This window comes from Schistocerca serialis, chromosome 2, assembly GCF_023864345.2.
Source record: "Schistocerca serialis cubense isolate TAMUIC-IGC-003099 chromosome 2, iqSchSeri2.2, whole genome shotgun sequence".
Lineage (NCBI taxonomy): Eukaryota > Metazoa > Arthropoda > Insecta > Orthoptera > Acrididae > Schistocerca > Schistocerca serialis.
Window position 1 is genome coordinate 48,292,957 of NC_064639.1, and position 19,128 is coordinate 48,312,084.

General features: G+C 41.2%; 1 protein-coding gene across 1 annotated transcript in view; it reads left to right on the forward strand.

Moving 5' to 3' along the window:
• Window positions 1-7,511, forward strand: part of LOC126455432 (odorant receptor Or2-like) — a 50,783-nt gene extending 43,272 nt beyond the window's left edge. The window contains exon 6 of the mRNA XM_050091181.1: window positions 7,455-7,511. Coding sequence (XP_049947138.1) covers window positions 7,455-7,511 — 57 coding nt within the window. The remainder of the gene's footprint in view (window positions 1-7,454) is intronic.
• The last annotated feature ends 11,617 nt before the right edge of the window (window positions 7,512-19,128 follow it).

The following is a 19,128-nucleotide window of genomic DNA, read 5'->3' on the forward strand; positions in this document are numbered from 1 at the left end:
GGCGGCTAAGATAGCATTAACTCTGTCCCTGTACTTTTTTGCAAGGGAGAGAAACGGATCCCATGCAGAATTTAAGCAAAAACCTTCATCTCTTTTTATAACGCCACTTGCTGATATAACAGCTTCGTTAATAACACAATCCCAATGGCTGGAAGTGCATGCCAGAATCTCCGTGTTGTTACATTTCGTAGGATCACTGGTGACAAGACAATGTTCTGCAATAGCAGATTTATTTGGCTATTGTAAGTCTGTGCTTAGCACACCAATTATCCACGTTCCTAATTGAATTCTTCATAAATAAATTATTGCTCAATCTTCGTAAAAATTATTAGAGCCCCGGACTGCATTATCTCAGACGTGACAACTGATCACCGACTCCTCAAGAATCACCAATGAAAATCCTTTCCCTGTACCAAAGTGCGTGAAATATTTTCTGTCGTTGGCCGGGTAACACATTAGCCAAACTGCTTCTTATTTCAATTCACATAACCCAGTAATCTCCGTCTTTCAAACAGCCCCAGTCACGAAATCAGTTGACACGAAAACACGAAATAATACATTCTAGAAAGTAAATACGTCCCATGTTATATTATTAAAGTACTGAAAAATGTCTAGTTTCTCCACGTACGTAACTCACATTCTGTAAAGAAATCATACTTCACAGACGTGACGCATTCGTTCCCTCGTTCACTCAGACCACACAAGAAATGAAGTCCGCAGCTCGTGCTCCAGTGTCAAGCGTTGCTACCTCTGGATCACGTGGCCCCGGGTTCGATTCCCGGCCCGGTTGGAGATCTTCTCTGCCCGGAGACTGGCTGTTTGTGTTGTCCTTATGATTTCATCATAACCCTCATCATTCGTGGCAGTGGCTATATTGGACTGTTAAAAGAAGTGGACTGTGAAAAAATTGGGACTTTGTAAGGGCGCTGATGAGGGTGTAGTTGAGAGCCCCACAAATCAAAAATCATAATCAAGTAATGAAAATGACGTCATCCAACACGTAAAATAGTACTAGCTATCTCTAACTCCAACAATTACGCAAATTTTAGCATTTTAATGAAAATGCTGTCTACTCAGTTATTTAATCATCAAAGATTGAGTTAAAGTTCTTCAATGAGTTTTGCACAAAACATATTAGAAGAGGTTGAAAAATTAGGCAAACACTTACAAACAAAGGTTTACTAGCCCTTGACATAGATTTCTTCAGAAGTAGTGGGCCTTGTTACACCACATGATGGTACGCTAGATTAAATGAAGTCGAGCGGCTCTTGTCATATACAAAATTGACAAAATAAGATTCACTACTCCTGAAGATGTTTTTACAAACATGGAAACCTACGTCAAGGGCAACTCGTTGGCTGATTTTTCAGCGTCTTGACGTTTACACAGTTGCTGTTTCGCAGTCATGTTTCAGATTTTTAAAACATATTAGCATTGATAGCCACAATTCTTGCATTTTAAATAATTTTGAATAATTCGAATGTTACTTTAGAGATTAAACTAAAATTCATAGCGTCGTTTCCTATTGACATTACAAAAGGTTATACAAAGTTTTATAACAAGTGAGTTACTAGAAATGTCTTTAATAATGCGTAGGGATGTATGTACTAATTTATCTCTGTTAAGTGCGTGCGGCAAGAAATCTTCTGTTAAAATTTTCTGCAAGCAATGTGTATTGCTATGCCTCTTATTCCCTGTGATACTCAATTTTTTAATAAATCCTACGAAATACGTAAAATAGAGTAGACAATTATAATTTCCAGTTAAAAAAAAAATCAGAAATGCACGATCAGTATCCTCCAGACTTGGCAGCTATGGAAGCTAAACAAGTCACAAAGTTAAAAGATTTCATACATAATTCCTCAAAAATCCTCACATTGTTGCAAAAAATTTCAAATTACAATTTCTACTTTTTCACATTAAACATTTCGACTATTTTCAGAATATTATGTAGCCATAGTGGTTGATGTCCGAAATCTCTTAAAACTTTTTCTATCTTTTCACTCGCTATGGTGAGGCTTGTACTACACTACCAATTCTCGCACTTGATGCTTTCCACCAGTTGCTCGCCTTGGGACGAGTCTTTACTTTAGAAACTGGATCCAGTCGTACCTTAGCACTTCTCAGAAGGGTACGGAGAAGAATTCAAATAGAGTCTTGACCCACTTTCACACTGCTGTCATATCAGGCCACCTGTCGTAAGGATTGGAGTCAGAAGGTTCTTTCTGCCCCTGCATGTTTAATCTTCTTAAAATGTATCTGTCTTTCGGGAATTGTGTTTAACCAAAATGACAAAAAAAAGATGTTGCTAGTTTACCGGTACTACTTTCGACTTGGAAAGCCAAATACGAATGTATATTGAATATAGAGCAGGGGCGCCCAGAAACTTGGCGCGTGGGTGAGCCCGTGGCACGTGGGCCGCCCTCTCGTGTCCTACTGCGCGTTGCTCCCCTGATCTCGCTATGCCGTTTGAGTAGGGCCGGCGGAAGAACTGCAGACGCGCCCAGAACAGTCGCGCACGGAACACAGACCAATTTGCATGCGGCGTGGTTTCGTATTATGCCATATTAGGAAATTCGAAAATTTGACCTATGTGTCATGAAGAGCGATATTACACTGTTACTGACTGTCAGTACAAGCGTATATAAATACAGAAACAAAAACATTGAATCAAGTTGAATTTGCAATTGCTTTACGTCAGTAATATTGTGTTAGTTACACAGTTCCATGTAAAATTCTTACAACATTTAATCTGAGATACACAAAAAGATACAAAAACAATTAGTCTGGAGCATACCGTTAGGAGCGCAATAAATTATCATAACTACATATAAAAAGAGAAACACAATTATTACATAGCACTTCTCTACCGAAATAGACGTGGCTACAATTTTCAACAAAAATATCAGAAACAAAACGAAATTTTCTTCGTTATTTAATTACTTTTGCTTCGCTGAAGTCATAATAAAACTTATGTCTGGTACAAACTGTCGGCACACTCATAGACGCAGGTAGTTTATCCGATTGTCGTCACTCATGTTGCCACATAATCGTGACTTACTTATTTCATTATCTAAAAAAGTCTTTGACACACGTAAGTCGATCCAAACATAGATATCACTTTTGCAGCCCCATTATGGAGACGAGGAAAGCCTTCCCGAGGAAAACCTTTGTAGAACTCCTGAACAGTTTTAGTGTAATAGAATTTGGCTTTTAGTCAGAAAGTACGCTGCAGATCGATCAATTCAATCTGCAAATGGGCAACTGAAATGGCAAGTGATCTTGTGAGGTTGGTAGTGTCCTGAAAAATTTCATAATTGTTCCTGTATTTGTTCCAGCACAGAAATGAATTGCTCGAAATGGCATTTTTTTTAACATAAAAGATCTTCAGGAAATGGGCTGTGTCCTTACTCAGAAGTTGTCCTTTTATTTTCATCTTAAATCCATCATCCTTTGCCATTAAATTATATATTAGTTGTTCCCCACTTGCACTGCCTTATCGAGGGTGTTGCAGTGTGCAGCCAAGTCAACTGAGAGGGCGAGATTTGCTGTCCATTCCGGACCTTCTAACGTTGGTTCTTGCCTCTCTTTTCCTTTGTAAACTGATCAACAGTGGGCCTTAACTGGAAAAATAGTTCCCGGCATGCCCCTCGACTTAACCGACTGGTGATAACCTCTTTTAAATCCATTGTCGAAAGGCATTTAGACTGTCCCAAGTTGTCCAGAGTCTCTGTTACATTCGGTTTAGGATATGCTGTCGGTGATAGTTACTGCGTTCAGATGTCTCTAGTGACAGAAAAACCTATTCTGTGTTGTCCCAACTGATGACTTTTTGGAGAATAATTAAAGCGTCGCCGTTGTAAATCACTTCTCCAAACCGTTCCTACAGTTCCGTCAGAAACTGTTTACCTCGACCATGTAATAACCTATGTGACTTTAGATAACTAATTATTCGGATCATTAGTTTAATGACGTCCACCATCGCTGAAAATTTAACACAATGTGCTTTTTGATGCGCAAAACAACGAATTCCGTGCAAATCGTCTGTCGAACGTTTTAGTTTTTTGCGCAAGAATGCTTCGAGCCGAGTTTGTGCCACTCTCGTCGCTGGCAATGAGAGTAGCATGTTTCAGTACAGGCCAACGGCTTCAGTTGTCCCTTCAACAGTTTTCAGCAATTCGATTCCTCTCATTGTGTCCTACATTGGAACCAGATCTAATGTTCTTCTGTCACGTGCTAACTGCTGTCGTCACCAACAAAAATTGTAAGTCGTGCCGTGTCCGAAATGTCGATCTAAACGTCCAGAGGAATGGAAAATGCAGCGAACCTACTGGCCTTGTCAGTTAACTGCCTGTTGACACCCGCTGCAATGACAGCTACGCGCCGGATTAATGTCTGTTCAACGTTGCACCTCTTTAGTTCTGTCAACTTGTTTTCTCTTTTATCACCAACTAAATCTTTAAATTCTTGTGCACTGTGGTGTAATGCCGTTCTATAGCCTTTCTTTGCAGTGTCTAAGTATTATGCGACTGTGTACCGGACACTGCGAATTTTCATCCTTCTCTTCGAAAAAATGTAGTAACTCCCACTCATGTTTTAATGGTCGTGACAATACGTGGCTAGACTGCCTCTTTTTGAGTGTTTGTACCATTGTTACAAGCACTGTCTGTTACACTTCCTTTAAACCACAAGCAAGCAGCGAGAAGTACACAGCGGTGCCGCTCAGAAAAAACCGCATCGTATGCCAGAAGAAAGAGTGCCGCGGAGGACCGGGTAAAGCTGAATAGGCCGAGCCTTGGCCGGCACGCGACCCGCATGTTGCGCACGCTTGCAGTTCAGAACGTCGTTGTCAGCCCTGTTACAGAGATTTAATATTTTTTCTGAGTCGAAATAAGGGCATGATTAACGCTGAACGCGACTGTGTATAGAGCAGGGAACGATGTAGACTACTGGAAAAATTACGTGTTAAAGGCTTTTTCTTGGTAGAAGGAGCACCTCTCTGTGATGTATGCTGTTCCTCGGAGACAGGGACTTGTAAAAGCATCCGGAGCCTCCAGTCGAACTTTTCTCGATTTCAACAGGAGAGAGTTTCTACAATCTTAAAGCGCAAACCACAATACAGTAGATGAACAGTTTCTACGATGCAACAGGCGGCGTAACTGCACCACGCACTTGCTTGTTATCTTCAGCTTGAGAATTTGTCCGATGCCCACTCTATGAATATTTTTTAAAAAAAACCTTGCAAGCATTTACAGGTCAGCAGAGAGGCGCACAGAAGAACATTCAAGGAAGACAAATGCTTTGTTGTCATTGCACAAGAAAACATCGAACTTCAGTAGAATTAGAGTCGACAGGTATGTAACAGGAGCTTAAATGACTTGTATTGTTTACTTCATATGGATCTATCTTTATATTTGTCGATTATCTGTTAGTCAAGCAACTATCAGCTAGTACAGCAAAAAGTTCTTTTGCTATGGTCTGAACAACGCAGAAGTTAGCAATGCTTATCTGCAAAGTCGTCCCACAGATTTCTGCCGGTGTCCGTGTCGGTGTCGACGAGTTACAACTGGTTTACTGTGACTGGATGTCAGATTTCATAGCACTGCCCTGCGTGCCAGCCACCAAATTGGTCTCATCACGCCAGAGACGATTGCATGTACACATTGTTTAAGTAATGCAAATATGTCTACCTTTCCTGTGAAGATGGTCTGGCGCAGCTTTGGGTAGACGTGCAGGTCCGCCGTTCGTGGCCAGGGGTTAGATGGCAGTCACAGCTGCTTGAGAAGTTCCGTACCCTATCACCCGTTACTTGACTTGTTAGACTATCAGCAGTGTCTATTGTGCTACCAAGCATATTAGAGAATATTACACTTACAATAATGCAACTTTTTGAACCATTGCTGGTTTGGAGCAGTGTCCACAGCTATTCACCTCACATCAGTGTCAGAGGGGAAGCTTAGCCAACACGTGCTGTGGTGGGTGTGGAGACTGGTCAACTCAATCCCTAGGAGAGTATTTTCAAGTGCTATGCTATCCGTAAACAGTATCTTTGTTTGGAAGGATCAGAATTTTCCTATGATGTCTCATAATATAGTAGTGGCTTAGCAGGAGGTTTATCTATTCGAGTGCAGTGTTTCGTATACATGTAGTACATTTGGTTGGGGAACGGTAAAACTTATAGAATTTCTATGACGTTGTTAATATACACATGTAATGAACTCGCGTCCATGACGCATTGCGACTGTCTGAGACACGACGTGACGTGATGTTCATGTGAAGTCAAGACAGAACTCGCGTTTTGGAAAAGTGCGAACTTGTCTGAAAAAATACGCAAAGTTATGGAAAATACAAAATAATACGAAAATGGGTGAAAAATACATAAAATTGGGATAGAATGAGGGTTCTTACATATCTGGCTGGATGCGGTCTCTGCTGGCGTCTCGAATACGAGATATTAAATTGTTATTAACAAATAGATCCTGAGTTCCATTACTCAATGTAATTCGTTACTAACAAATAGACATAGACTGATTCTGTCCACATGCTGCACAGATCCAGAGTCAATCACACCCACTGAAGAGCGTGGTGTACAACTTCGGAAAAATTTCACAACTTTTAGAAAAACTTTGTGATTGGGGAAAATACGAAAAAAGTAGAAAATATGGATAAATACGTAAAACTTCGGACGAATGAGACTAATTACTTCTCTGTGAGGGTGCAGTCTCTGCTGATGCCTTGAAGTACGTAGTATTAATTTGTTATTCAAGTGCGTAACGTAACACTGGAAGCCCTCATCAGTGACCTTGAGGTAAGAAACCAGTTAAGACCGGAACTTGGGTTGAACGGGCACTGGTAATCTGCTTCTCAGGTCCCCCCCCCCCCCTATCCTCCCGCCCGCCCCCCTATCCCCCCCCCCACCCGAATCCCAACAAATGGGGAGTGCTCTGACACTAAGGGCTGGGACGATAATCGTTGCGTGACTGCTGGTGGGATTTTCTCTAGCATTTTCTGTAGTAGTTTACAGAGAAAAATTTTCTCCGCCGAGAGTGTTAAGCAGAAGATACGGCACAATCAGATGACCGCGAACAATACCGGGCTGTGTTGGACAGTCATTGGCGTGCAGTTGCCAGTAATGCAGTAACGTAGACTGACATTTTCAGCAATACCTCTAAAACAATTTTCATCAGGCGATAATTTCGACACCGTCTCATCACAAGCGTCAAAATCGTGATGGACCCTTAGTGGGGAAACGAGGACCTTGAGACATTTTTGTCACACGAAAAACACCTTTTCTTTGTTTTCTCTAAACAACCTACAATTTTATAAACGTTGTTTCTTACACTTTGCATACAGTGATGGTTCTGTCCACCAGCATGAGACTGTACTGCAGTGGTGTGACCGACAAGTATAAACTTGCTGCCGTGCGTGACCTGTGCCGTTGTGCTGTGTTGCAGCTGATGAAGGCGTCCTACTCGCACTACACTCTGCTGAGACAACTGGACAGCAGCTGAGTGAGCTACGCGGCCACGGATCCCCGGCTGAAAGGAAGGAGAGGAGCAGCAGCGACAGCACCACCAAAGTGCAGGCAGAGCACCCTTCTCACGGCACACCGGCAGTACGCGTAGCGCAGCGTCCATCTTGTAGCCGACCTCTCAGATAATCACAACTCATTCTAACATCCTCAGACAGCGTCCACTGAAAGACAGGAAGGATGGCGGAACATGGTAGCACCGGCCCTTCCGTCAGCTGCTCTGAATATGAAAAATGGATTTCCAAAATAAACGTTACAATGTAGCACTGTGAAGCTTGAAATGCGCCTTTCATTTATATCTGTTGAATTCCAAATCATTAAGACGATGGCCTCACCATCTCTTTAGTAAATAATTCACTCACGAATATATTGTAACACAAATTAAAGATCACAGCTGATTTTCTTCCCATTTCTGCACAACTCAATGTGTGCTAAGCCTAGAATGAACATTTTATCATTAACATGGTGAAATATTACTGTACTCATTTCTGTTTCCAGATGGGTTAACCCAGTTTAACACTTCGCGCCTAGCCACCTTCCAATTGCTTTACTCAGATTTCATAATACAATAGTTCATAGTTATTCAACAATGTTTTACATCAACCTTCGTAGTTTAAATAAAATTATGTAAGAAAGATGTTTTTGCTACGTCATACTTGTAGCTACCTTAACTGCTCCTATCCTGAAGAAAACAGTATTATTACAGGTGTAATTCGTAAGCTACTTAGTCACCTAAGTCATCAGTGCCAATAATTTTCTGCCATGAGTGGGTTTATTTAGTTTTCTTGCAGCTTTCATATTATCAGTTTTGATCTTGGTTAATAACCTTTCTAAAGGCATTCAAATATTAGTTTTTACGCATAATGAGCCGGCCGGGGTGGCCGAGCGGTTCTAGGCGCTACAGTCTGGAACTGCGCGACCGCTACGGTCGCAGGTTCCAATCCTGCCTCGGGCATGAATGTGTGTGATGTCCTTAGGTTAGTTAGGTTTAAGTAGTTCTAAGTCTAGGGGACTGATGACCTTAGAAGTTAAGTTCCATAGTGCTCAGAACCATTTGAACCATTTTTTTACGCATTATGACCTGTAGAATGATGAGTACGGAATAAAATTAAAAATATATAATGTGACGAATCAACAACAGTTCTTTGTGGGATACCTTTCAGACTGGTGACAGTGAAATCTAAATGGTGTTCTTTCTTATAGGGGATTTTTATTAGGCCCACAATTTCAACTTGTAACATTTTAAAGAATGTTGTATAGGGGACGCATGCTAATAGAGCACCTTCGGTATTTTTTCTTCAGTTTGTGAGAATTGTGATTATGCTATAAATTGTTTAAGAATCTCGCTGTTATAATCAAACTACTATTAAAGAATGAAAACCTACGTTGGAAATCTGGGCCCATAACCCAGAGGGCCGTGGATCGTAACCACGCTCTGCTACCAGTAATGAACTTAAAATTACTACTGGTTCACCAAAGGTTATTAATCACAATTAATACACAAAATGTAAAGTGGAAGTAGGTGCCAATGAATAACTGGTGAAATTACACACAATTTTCAGTAACACTCTTTAGTCACATTTGGTGCAAAACTTAACGATATTTTTTTAAAAAAACGACAATCATTTAACGAATAAGTCACAATTTACGATAGGAAAGGACTTTTAAATTACTAAATTATTATAAAAAATTTCACGCCAGAAAAAGGCAAGTACAGGCAAGCATTTTAATGTATACAACGCGACGTTGTATAATATTTCAAGCTCAGCTAAATTACAGGTGAATTTCACTCCATTAATAAATGAATACAATTGAATATATGGCTTCACTTCTGGGCAGACAAATTTCCCGTTTGGATACAACAGCCGTAGCTACGGCCGCCCACAACAACCTCACTCAGGCTCAATAAATGGCGCAGAATCTAACTTGTCTGCAACATATAAAGACAATCCCGTTTACAAAAGTTCTCAAAATAGAAAAACCAAAACGCATGAATCATGCACAAGGGGGGGTGGGGGGACACTCACAGTTAATAACATTAACATTTCCAAAATATATAAAAAAATAAATTTTACAAATTTCTGCCAGTTAACTTACGGCAAACACACACGTTCGAAAGGTAGGACTTGCGAACCTTTACAACATTCTGCTTTCAAGGCAACAATTTCTACTTGTAATGAAATGGCAAACTTTTGCATGGCAAGAAAACACTCTAATAACCAACTACCTGTATAAAACACATAAGAACGTTGAGTAAAAACCTTAAAAGGTATTGAATTGGAAAAACACACAACAGTTTTTGCTCACTAGAAACAATACTAAAAATGTTGTGGCGTAACAAGACAGCTACGCCACACTGAAGTAGCCGAAAGGCACGCGTAATCTCACTTAGGCTAGATAGAGGTCTGAAACAGGATACGTAATGAATGGTAGCAAGAAAAGTACGTAGCTGCTATTACTTAACTTTTAATCCTTGTTGTATACATCGTTCTTGATGAGACATTTCATACGATAACTATCAAACTATGTAAGGCTAATGGCGCCTTGCTAGGTCGTAGCCATTGACTTAGCTGAAGGCTATTCTAACTGTCTCTCGGCAAATGAGAGAAAAGCTTCGTCAGTGTAGTCGCTAGCAAAGTCGTCGTACAACTGGGGCGAGTGCTCTTCCGTCTCTCGAGACCTGCCTTGTGGTGGCGCTCGGTCTGCGATCACACAGTGGCGACACGCGGGTCCGACATGTACTAATGAACCGCGGCCGATTTAAGCTACCACCTAGCAAGTGTGGTGTCTGGCGGTGACACCACAAAAAATCCACTACGGCGTACATTAACAACCTTGCTTGATTATAGCCAAATACACATAAACACAAATTTACATAAGTTACAGCTTCCAGATGAGCAGGAATTCGTTATGCAATTGACTAGTTCTTACCACGACGCAAAAGGAATTTTTCTTATTTCTTTTACACTTGGTTCTAGTAATACTAGTTACGGCAGGCGAGAGAATGGATCAGGTCTCAGTGCCTTGCATTTTAAACAGTACAGCCACTGGTGCCTTAGACTTTCACAGACATGGCAGAGGCTAACAGTCGAATAAACCCGTAGGAAGGCTGGGAGGGGAAAGAAGCAATCCGACCCACAGATTTACTCTGACTCCACTCCCTCTTTTCGTCCTCAAAAGGGGACAAACGGACCACCCTTTCTAATATTACCACCTTCCCGCGGGTGAGCAGACGAGAATGAATGGCGGGAAACCCCCAAAATATACGGCTGGTATAATTAATAAGAATAAGTAAGATGAATTCAATTAAACTTCATAAAATCTGTTGACAATCAATACTCAACTTCTGGTGCGTTACGACTCCCAGAACTGAACCAACGCAGCACCTCCAAATACTTTGCCGAGGCGCCCGCTGCCAGCCGTTTCAACGGACGCAGGAAGGCGCGCCGATTTTCAGAACCTCCTCGCCGGTCGACAGCATACGGCAGAACTGCAGACTAGGCCCCTTGCGGACCCACGCTCAGGAAGATTCCTTTCGCGACGAGCAGTTAACATCACATGCAACGGAGCCGCTGCTCGCGTCGATTACGCTGATGCCGCGGTCTGCGCGCTGTCCCCCTAGCACCGGCAGAGAAGTCGCTTCTTGATGCCCCGTCTGCCAACTCTCCACGAGAGCCCATACAGCCACACCTTAAAACCACACGAACCGCCCACTTTTCCTCTTTCCCGCTAGAGGGAGACAACGAAGTCTTCAATTGCGACAAAGACGCCACCGCCAGAAAACGGAGGGCGACTGCTCCACGCTACGCGCTGCAAAGCTAACTTTACTACGGCTCAACTACGGCCTATGGTCTAATGTGCCATCTGTCTTCTTTTCACCAGAACATCCAGGAAAGGTAGTTGACCATTATTCTCTAGTTCAGTTGTGTACTTAATGCTGGGTTGTCTCGAGTTCAGATGGTCAACAGACTCGTGCAGTTTTTCCCGACCATGTGGCCAGATGACAAACGTGTCATCAACGTACCTAAAGAAACAAGTCAGCTTGTAGGCAGCGGTCGTAAGTGCCTCATCCTCGAATCCCTCCATAAACAGATTTGCCACTACCGGAGATAGTGGGTACCCATCGCCACTCTTTCAGTCTGTTCATAAAATTGGACTCCACATAGGAAGTAGGTCGATGTTAAGATATGCTTGAAAGGTTCAACACAGAGCCACCAAATTTTTCACTGATTAAATCGAGTCTGTCCCGAAGTGATATCCTAGTGAACAGAGACACAACATCGAAGCTGATCATGATGTCTTTGTTAGAGATTCATAGGTTTTTGAGACGGTCCACGAAGTCTGGTGAGTTGCAGATGTGGTGGACGCACTTTCCCACATACAGTGCTAACATCTTCTTAAAGTGGGTGGCTGTAGGATTAGTGGCTACACCAATATTATTTACGATATGACGCAACGGTATGCCCTCTTTATGGACCTTGGGCAATCCATATAATCTCGGTGGTACTGGTGCCTTAGCTTTCAGTTGCTTGACAACCTTCTCAGGCCATCCGGTTTCCTTGAGCAGTGCTCTGGTTTTCCTGTCCACTCTATCAGTGGGGTCATTTTCTAGTGGACTGTAAGCAGGGTCCTCTAAAAGCTGACTGATCTTCTGGTCATAGTCAGTCTTCTACAGTACGACAGTAGACTTTCTCTTGTCTGCCGATAGCACCACTACACTTTCATCTTCCGGATAACTTTTGAGGGCCATCCTCTCATCTCTTGAAATGTTTGTTTTGGGTGGTCTAGCTTCGGTGAGCGTCCTGCACATCTCTCTCTGAATGTCTTTTGCAACACTTGATGGTAGTGTGTTGACCACTTGCTCCACAGAGCTGATGAAGGGAGATTGGCAGGTCTCTAGGAGTGACTGCAAAGTTAAGGCCCCTTCTGAGTACTTTTAAGGTGGCATCTTCGAAAGGGGCGACCACTCAAATTTACCACCTTGTGAGTATCATGTGTCAGTTGCACTTTTTTATTCATGTGCTTTGTGTTTAATGCATGCTGCCAGCGACCATGACGTACCGTCCATCCTGTTCCAATCCTCTGGTGCTAAGTTGTTTGCCAAGTCCAGTTGTAGTCGAAGCAGATCCCTGGAGGTGACGTCCAGTCTATGCCGCATATCACGGATCCTATCCCTTACTGGGGCCATATTGGCGCGATGCTTCATTCTGTTAGCAGCCTTAGATGTTATGTGGTGTTTAATTTTGGTACAAACAGGCACCACATCTTCGTCCTGCACCTAAGTAGGAAACCGAGCGAGCTCGCCATCCTCTCTTTGCGCTGTTGTAACTTGTCCAGAAAATTCATCTTCTTGCACATTTCCAACCCGCAGAGTCTTGCAATGTAATTTCTTATACTTTCCCGGCGATTTTGTGACGTCGTAATATTGTGTCATAAAAACGCAGACCACCGGCAGTACACCCGATTCAACGAGATGTCGCAAAATCGCCGGGAAAGTCTAAGATATTACATAGCAATAGATTTATTAGAAACGTTTCTCTGGTGTTGCCAGGTGCGTCCAAGTAAATAATTTCGCCAGAGTTGTTGTCCATCTGGTCCATGAAATGTTGTAAATTTAGTTCTGAGTGTCATTGAAGAGTGGTTTGTTGTGAGCAATGTACTGAAGTACTTCATTGATGATGTCGCTTTTTTCAGCATCTTGTCATGCTGCTTGCGACCCAAGTTGTACTAAGATCCAGTTGTTTATTGCGAAACATTTATCTTATATGCAAATGAGTATTTTATTGAAGATGTCGTCGTTGAATTCGATGGTCAATTCAGGATGAGCTTTTCAGATCTGGTGCAGTATACTCTCCGTTTTGGATTCGATTGGTTACATGTTGTTAGAATTACGCCGAATAAGATTCTCATTTGCTCAGCTGAGGCTGTGAGTGATGCTTCTTGTAGTGTTAATCCCCAGTAGTTGTCATTTTACAGTAGTCCTAAGTGCTAGCATGCTTCTCTGTAAGTCTGGCATAGGTAACTGTCAACAGTCTTGAGATCTGCGAAAATTGTAGGTCCCCGTATTTCGTGTAGCAACATACGGAGAGTGGAACATTCGGCGTCGTTCGGATGTGTGATGCACACTCAGCCTAGTGCGCCAGTTTCCATTATCTCTGGATGATTTACTGGAATTCCTTGCTTTCGTCATCAAAAGATTTTTCTTGTTGTGTTCCACGTACAATAGGTACGGATGTCGACATACAGTAATGTTTTGGCAAATGAATCCGTTTGGCACAGTTGGTAAAAAGCTGTTAATGTTGTGTTCTGAAGTGGTTCAGTTGCAGTTTCTCTGGCAGTGTCTCCTTTTCTCCAAATTTACTGTTAGATGTTGCACTGTTGGTTCTCGTTCATGTATTGTAAAGCCAAAAATCCGCTGCGCTGCTTCGTTACTGCTGATTTATCTTTCCATTTGGTTCATGAGGATCTCATCGTTTCTGCTTTGTTGTTCGTTGTTTTTGGCTATTTGAAATACTGGCATGCCAGTGTCTTTGTTCGCATGTTTACAGACATATTTGAAGGACTTCACTCGAATACAGTATTCTACCTTTATATGTGCTTGGAACATTTTGGAAGGTAGTGTGTTAAATGGTACTAACCACTGATTATCTATATCTAGTGCGTAACTGCCTCGAATGCATATGAAGCCAACGTTTTTGGGTGATCGTTTTCTGTATTTGGGATAGCCGTCAATTCCGATTTGTGTCTCGCTCAAGTATGGTTTTGGGTATTTTTCATACATTTTACATCACTCATATGTGGAGAATTGGGTTTAATGATCTGCGTGGTCCGTGGTAATGTTTTTCACTACTACGTCGTTTTTGCCATTCAATTATGTACATCCAGCATCTAATGGCTTCAAAAGATGTGGTATTTTGTGATGACTTCAATAAATCCTATTTATTTTTATCAGAATACTCGGTCTGTTATTAGGTGCCCATGCATAGGGGTTTCTCCGTATCTTTGTTGTTCTTTGATTTCTGGCAATGAGGAGTTGCATGTGAATGTTATGAAGAAATAAGGTCACCCATATTTTTTTAAGTAGGTCATAGCATCTAGAGTGTATTCGTGAAAGTGTCTCTGACGTCCTTTGTACACTAACATACCGCCTCCCCCACCCCCAGTTATTATGACCTGTCCTTACCACTTGCCACGCATGGAGATATCTGACAGCGCTAAATGGCCTGTGAACCCAGGCTCTGCAAGGTAAGAAGATCCCGGATGAAGTCACAATTAGACCTCAGAATAACAGCCATCCTGCATGCCCTAAAATATTTCATTGAGGAAGGGGTAGTCTCTATTCTAGAACACACAAAGAACTATTACCTGTATTAAACCTTTTTATTACAGAATCACCATACACATTGGGTTCAAGTGTGTAGTTGGTGGCATTGTAAAATCATCTATAATTAGGAAGATCCTTACAATGAATTCATAAACTGAATGAAATTAATGGTGATAAACATGAACACATGGCAACATTTCAAAAGCGTTCCTACATGAGAAAACAACCCCTAGCGTAACTTACAATACAATGATCGTAAAAAAATTTACCCTCCGAAATATTACACTCAGAACACTTCAGTATGCCCTATTGTCTATACTATTTTAGCTGGACAATTACATACATTTAGCAATACCTTACTCGCCTTTTAAGCTTGAGAAACGGGGTGGAAACTATTTTCCTTCTGACCTATAGCATTCATATTTCGCTCCTATACTGTTATTCTGAAAGCATTCCTTTCTGAGAAGCTTTCCCAGGCATCAAGTGTGGTCTTTCTATGTATGTTCTGTCCCGTCGTCTCTGTCCCGCTGCTAACTTTACTTTGTGCGACTTAACATTTTTCGTAAATGCGAATTCCCTGTATTGGTCCTCCAAGAGTCTCCCAAGCCGGATTGGTCTCGGCTGAGGAGCCAGACAAAGAGTGTCCCATAACACAGCGCAAGGAGGGCTGAACAGACATGGTAAAGCCAGCTCTCCTAAGGGAGACAACCCCGACGGAAAATCAGGCAGGTCTCTGTATCTTGAGGTGGCAGCCCCAACACACGACTTAATGTGCACAGCACCTGTAATGCGGGCAGGAGATCATAAAATTAGAGTCAGACTCACAAACAGCCTTAGATACAGGACTGGATCAACTTGTGACAATCTCAAAGGACAAACGACTTGTCGTTACAGGTTATCTGTCTTTGGCAATGAGGAATGGTAGAGAACTGACCAACACAGAAAACGAGTTAAATCAAGTACTCAAAGAGAGGGAAGTATAAATTGCAATACTAACTGGAGATAAGGAAAAACTAAAAGGAACAAAAGATTTGACAGATTAGTGCATGGCTCAGAGTGGTGTTCCACAAAGAAAACGAACTAGTGCTGGTGTAGCAATTTTAGTTAATGTTAAATGGAGAGGGAATATTCATGAATACAGCTTCATAAGTGAGAGAATAATGACAGATTTCAAATTCCAAGATATCATCTAACAGTTGTAGATGTTTGCAGTCCAAAAGAGGGAAGGATGTAGGATTCTTTTAATGATAAACTTTAGAAAGAAGTGAACAAAATCAATAATATCGACCACTTGTAGATAATATATCCAATATCTGTAACAATATTATTATTATTTAAGTTTTCTGTAAGTATCAATAACCAAAATCTTCCATTGATTGGCTTTGTTATACTTCCAAGTTCTGCAATAGAATGTCTTTTATTTGTAGCACACATTTTATTTTCAGCTTCTATTTAGAACATACAAAATGCACAAAAAGGATTAAAATGTATCTAGAATTTAAAAAAATATTATTAAAAATATAGAAAAACAGATAAAAAATCGACGAAAATTTAGCAGTTTCAAAAGTAGTCTAAACTGGGTAGCTGAACGTACAGTGCAGTGCTTTTTTTTACCTATTTGAGTTCTTACATTTTCTTGTAAACATATTCAAGAACATTTGAAAATTTTACAACTAAATGTTTTGGTTGAAATTTTACGATTTTTTTGAAAACCTTTGACGTTTATTTTGAAATCTTTGTCACATATTAGATATGACAAGTATCATCAAGGTTCGTGATTAATAGAGAGATAGTCGAAAAAGTAGTAAAAACTGTTTGGAAAAAGACGAAAGCGGTTGAAAAAGGATTTTCGGAAAGGAGATCTAGAAACCCAAAGTATATGCTATGTTATGTTATGTCCTGGTATCCACATAGCCCCTGTTCACTATCCATGGCAGTTGTGCCTCAAAATTGTCTTGCAGCGTCATGCATTCATCCCACTTCTTCTTGGTGCGTCTTTTTTGTGTCTTAGAGTGTACAACAACATGTAGGTCAAGTGAATTCATTCTGGTATGGAGATGGATGATAACAATTTCCTCTTCCGTATAGTGTTTATTGCTGAGAGTACGTTCTGCTTAAGTTGTAAAGCGGCGCGCTGCAAGAGTATGTGGAACATGCCACCCACATACCGATCACAAGCGAGACTGTCCAAAGCATGTGTGTAGCGCCATTTCCCCGAATATAGACAACCGGTCGTTTTCCGAAAGCGCTAGTTTAATCCACCAATTATGTATAGGATATGTTGGGGACCCGCTGTATCCATCGTTACGAGGAGATGAAGTAGACTTTGATTTTTGAACTGGATGGAACTCCACAGCAATGGCTTCTGCATGTAAGAACATTTCTTAAAAATGAGCTGGCACAGCAACGGATCGGCAGTAAGCAGCGGACGGACCCCACATTACATCGTTCGATTTCAAGAACGCTTGCTATCTGCGACCGATGGTAGGCACATTTAACATCTAACATCTGTGAAAGGTAACTGAAAAAGGTCATCGTAAAAGTAATTGTGAAAGGCACCCAAGGTTGTATGGGCGCGCATGTAAAAGATATACCTTTCGAAAATAAGAACCTCTGCAGTCTTATGCGTAAATTAAGACTTACTCCAAGATTCTGTCTGCATTCGTGTGGGTGGTGTACTTTTGTGAAATCGGATGAACATTATTGAATGACGACGTAAAATCAAACAAACAGTACGATGGGAGAAAATGACTAATCTGTACGGATAACTAATGTTGTGTCCTGGGGTCGACAGGAAAGAACTAATGATCAAGTCTGAACCCACTTTAACTACAATGCCTTCTTGGTATGCACTAATTTCCAAACACAAGAACAACAAGAAAACCAACAATTCTTGTGGTGGCAAAGGCCAGATAAGAGTACACGACGATAAAAAGAAATAATAACCAAACTACTACGCTACACGATTACAAAGTGGCGTTATGCACAGCGAGATACAACTTTCTACTGAAGGCTCCGGCGAGTTTACTAGGCTAGAGTCGGCGTAGGTATTAGCCAGAGCTGTCCTAGCTGTAGGTACTGAAAGGTGGCTACACTGTGCCACTGCGCCAGAGATTGCGCCAAAGAGTACTATTAAGCCGCCTCCACAGTGTGTGTTAAGAGTTTGTGGCAGTCAGTGCTTGTTGAGAGATCGTAGAAGTCAGTGGTTGTTGAGAGTTCATAGCAGTCAGTGCTAGTAGAGAGCTCGTAGAGGACAGTGTGTGTTAAGAGTTCGTACCGAGATGTGCTAGTGGGTACTGCTTGTCGTGAAGTCGGAGTGAGATGTGGTAGTAAAGAGTGTTGTTCCATGTTTTATGCAGTTATTTGATGGGAGAGATAGCAGATGTTATTGTAATGAGTGCATTTCGCCAATATATGAAGGTAAAATCTACAATGTTCTTTTATTAATTGTGTGTCTGAAATAATGCGTCACTACAGGTTCAGTCAACAAAGCATCTGGCTTGTGTTCTTGTATTAGAGTGAATTCTGGTTTTCTTGCGTAATTATAGTTTTCTAATTTTCTTTTGTCACGTCAGCATAGTTGGTATTTAAAAATTCTTATCTTGTTGGAAAAGAACCGTGCCAGATGTGGACGTTGAGTCACACTCCCACATACAGAACAGTTACTCTTGTGCTTATTGGTGTTGTAGGTTTTATAGTTGCTGGGGACTTAATTAATTAACTGTGTTTACGAAAATTTTCTTACATTGTTTGTTGCAGTCAGATAGCGTAATAGTACTAGTCAGGGCCAACCGTTTACGAGACTTGCGTAATCGGACATACTAAAAACAAAAAATCATTTTCAATCATATATATTTAATTAAGCCCCCATGCACGTGGCGACCGCTGCTTCGGATCGTCCCTTGGATTCTTCTGATTGTGAAAATTGTAGACTGTAGTATTGTTGTAGTAATTTGTAGTTAGTAATTGTAGTCTATTTTGCATGTGTAGATTTGGTAATTGTCATTCTTCTAATGGTATTTTTTCTCAGAATTAAATTTGTTGTCTTGTCAACGGGTTTGACAATTTAGTGCAATTATTTCAATTGTTCGATTGATCGTGTTTGAGGGAGTCATTGCATTTGAATGGTATTGTTGAGATAAAGAGTCACGGTGTGTAATTTTCGTACAGTGACGAATTTTTTTTGTATGTTTTGCAAATGATTACGCGATCTATGAAAAAGGCAAAAATGATGGATAGTGAGAATGACGAAATTGTTGACATGGCGAACTCG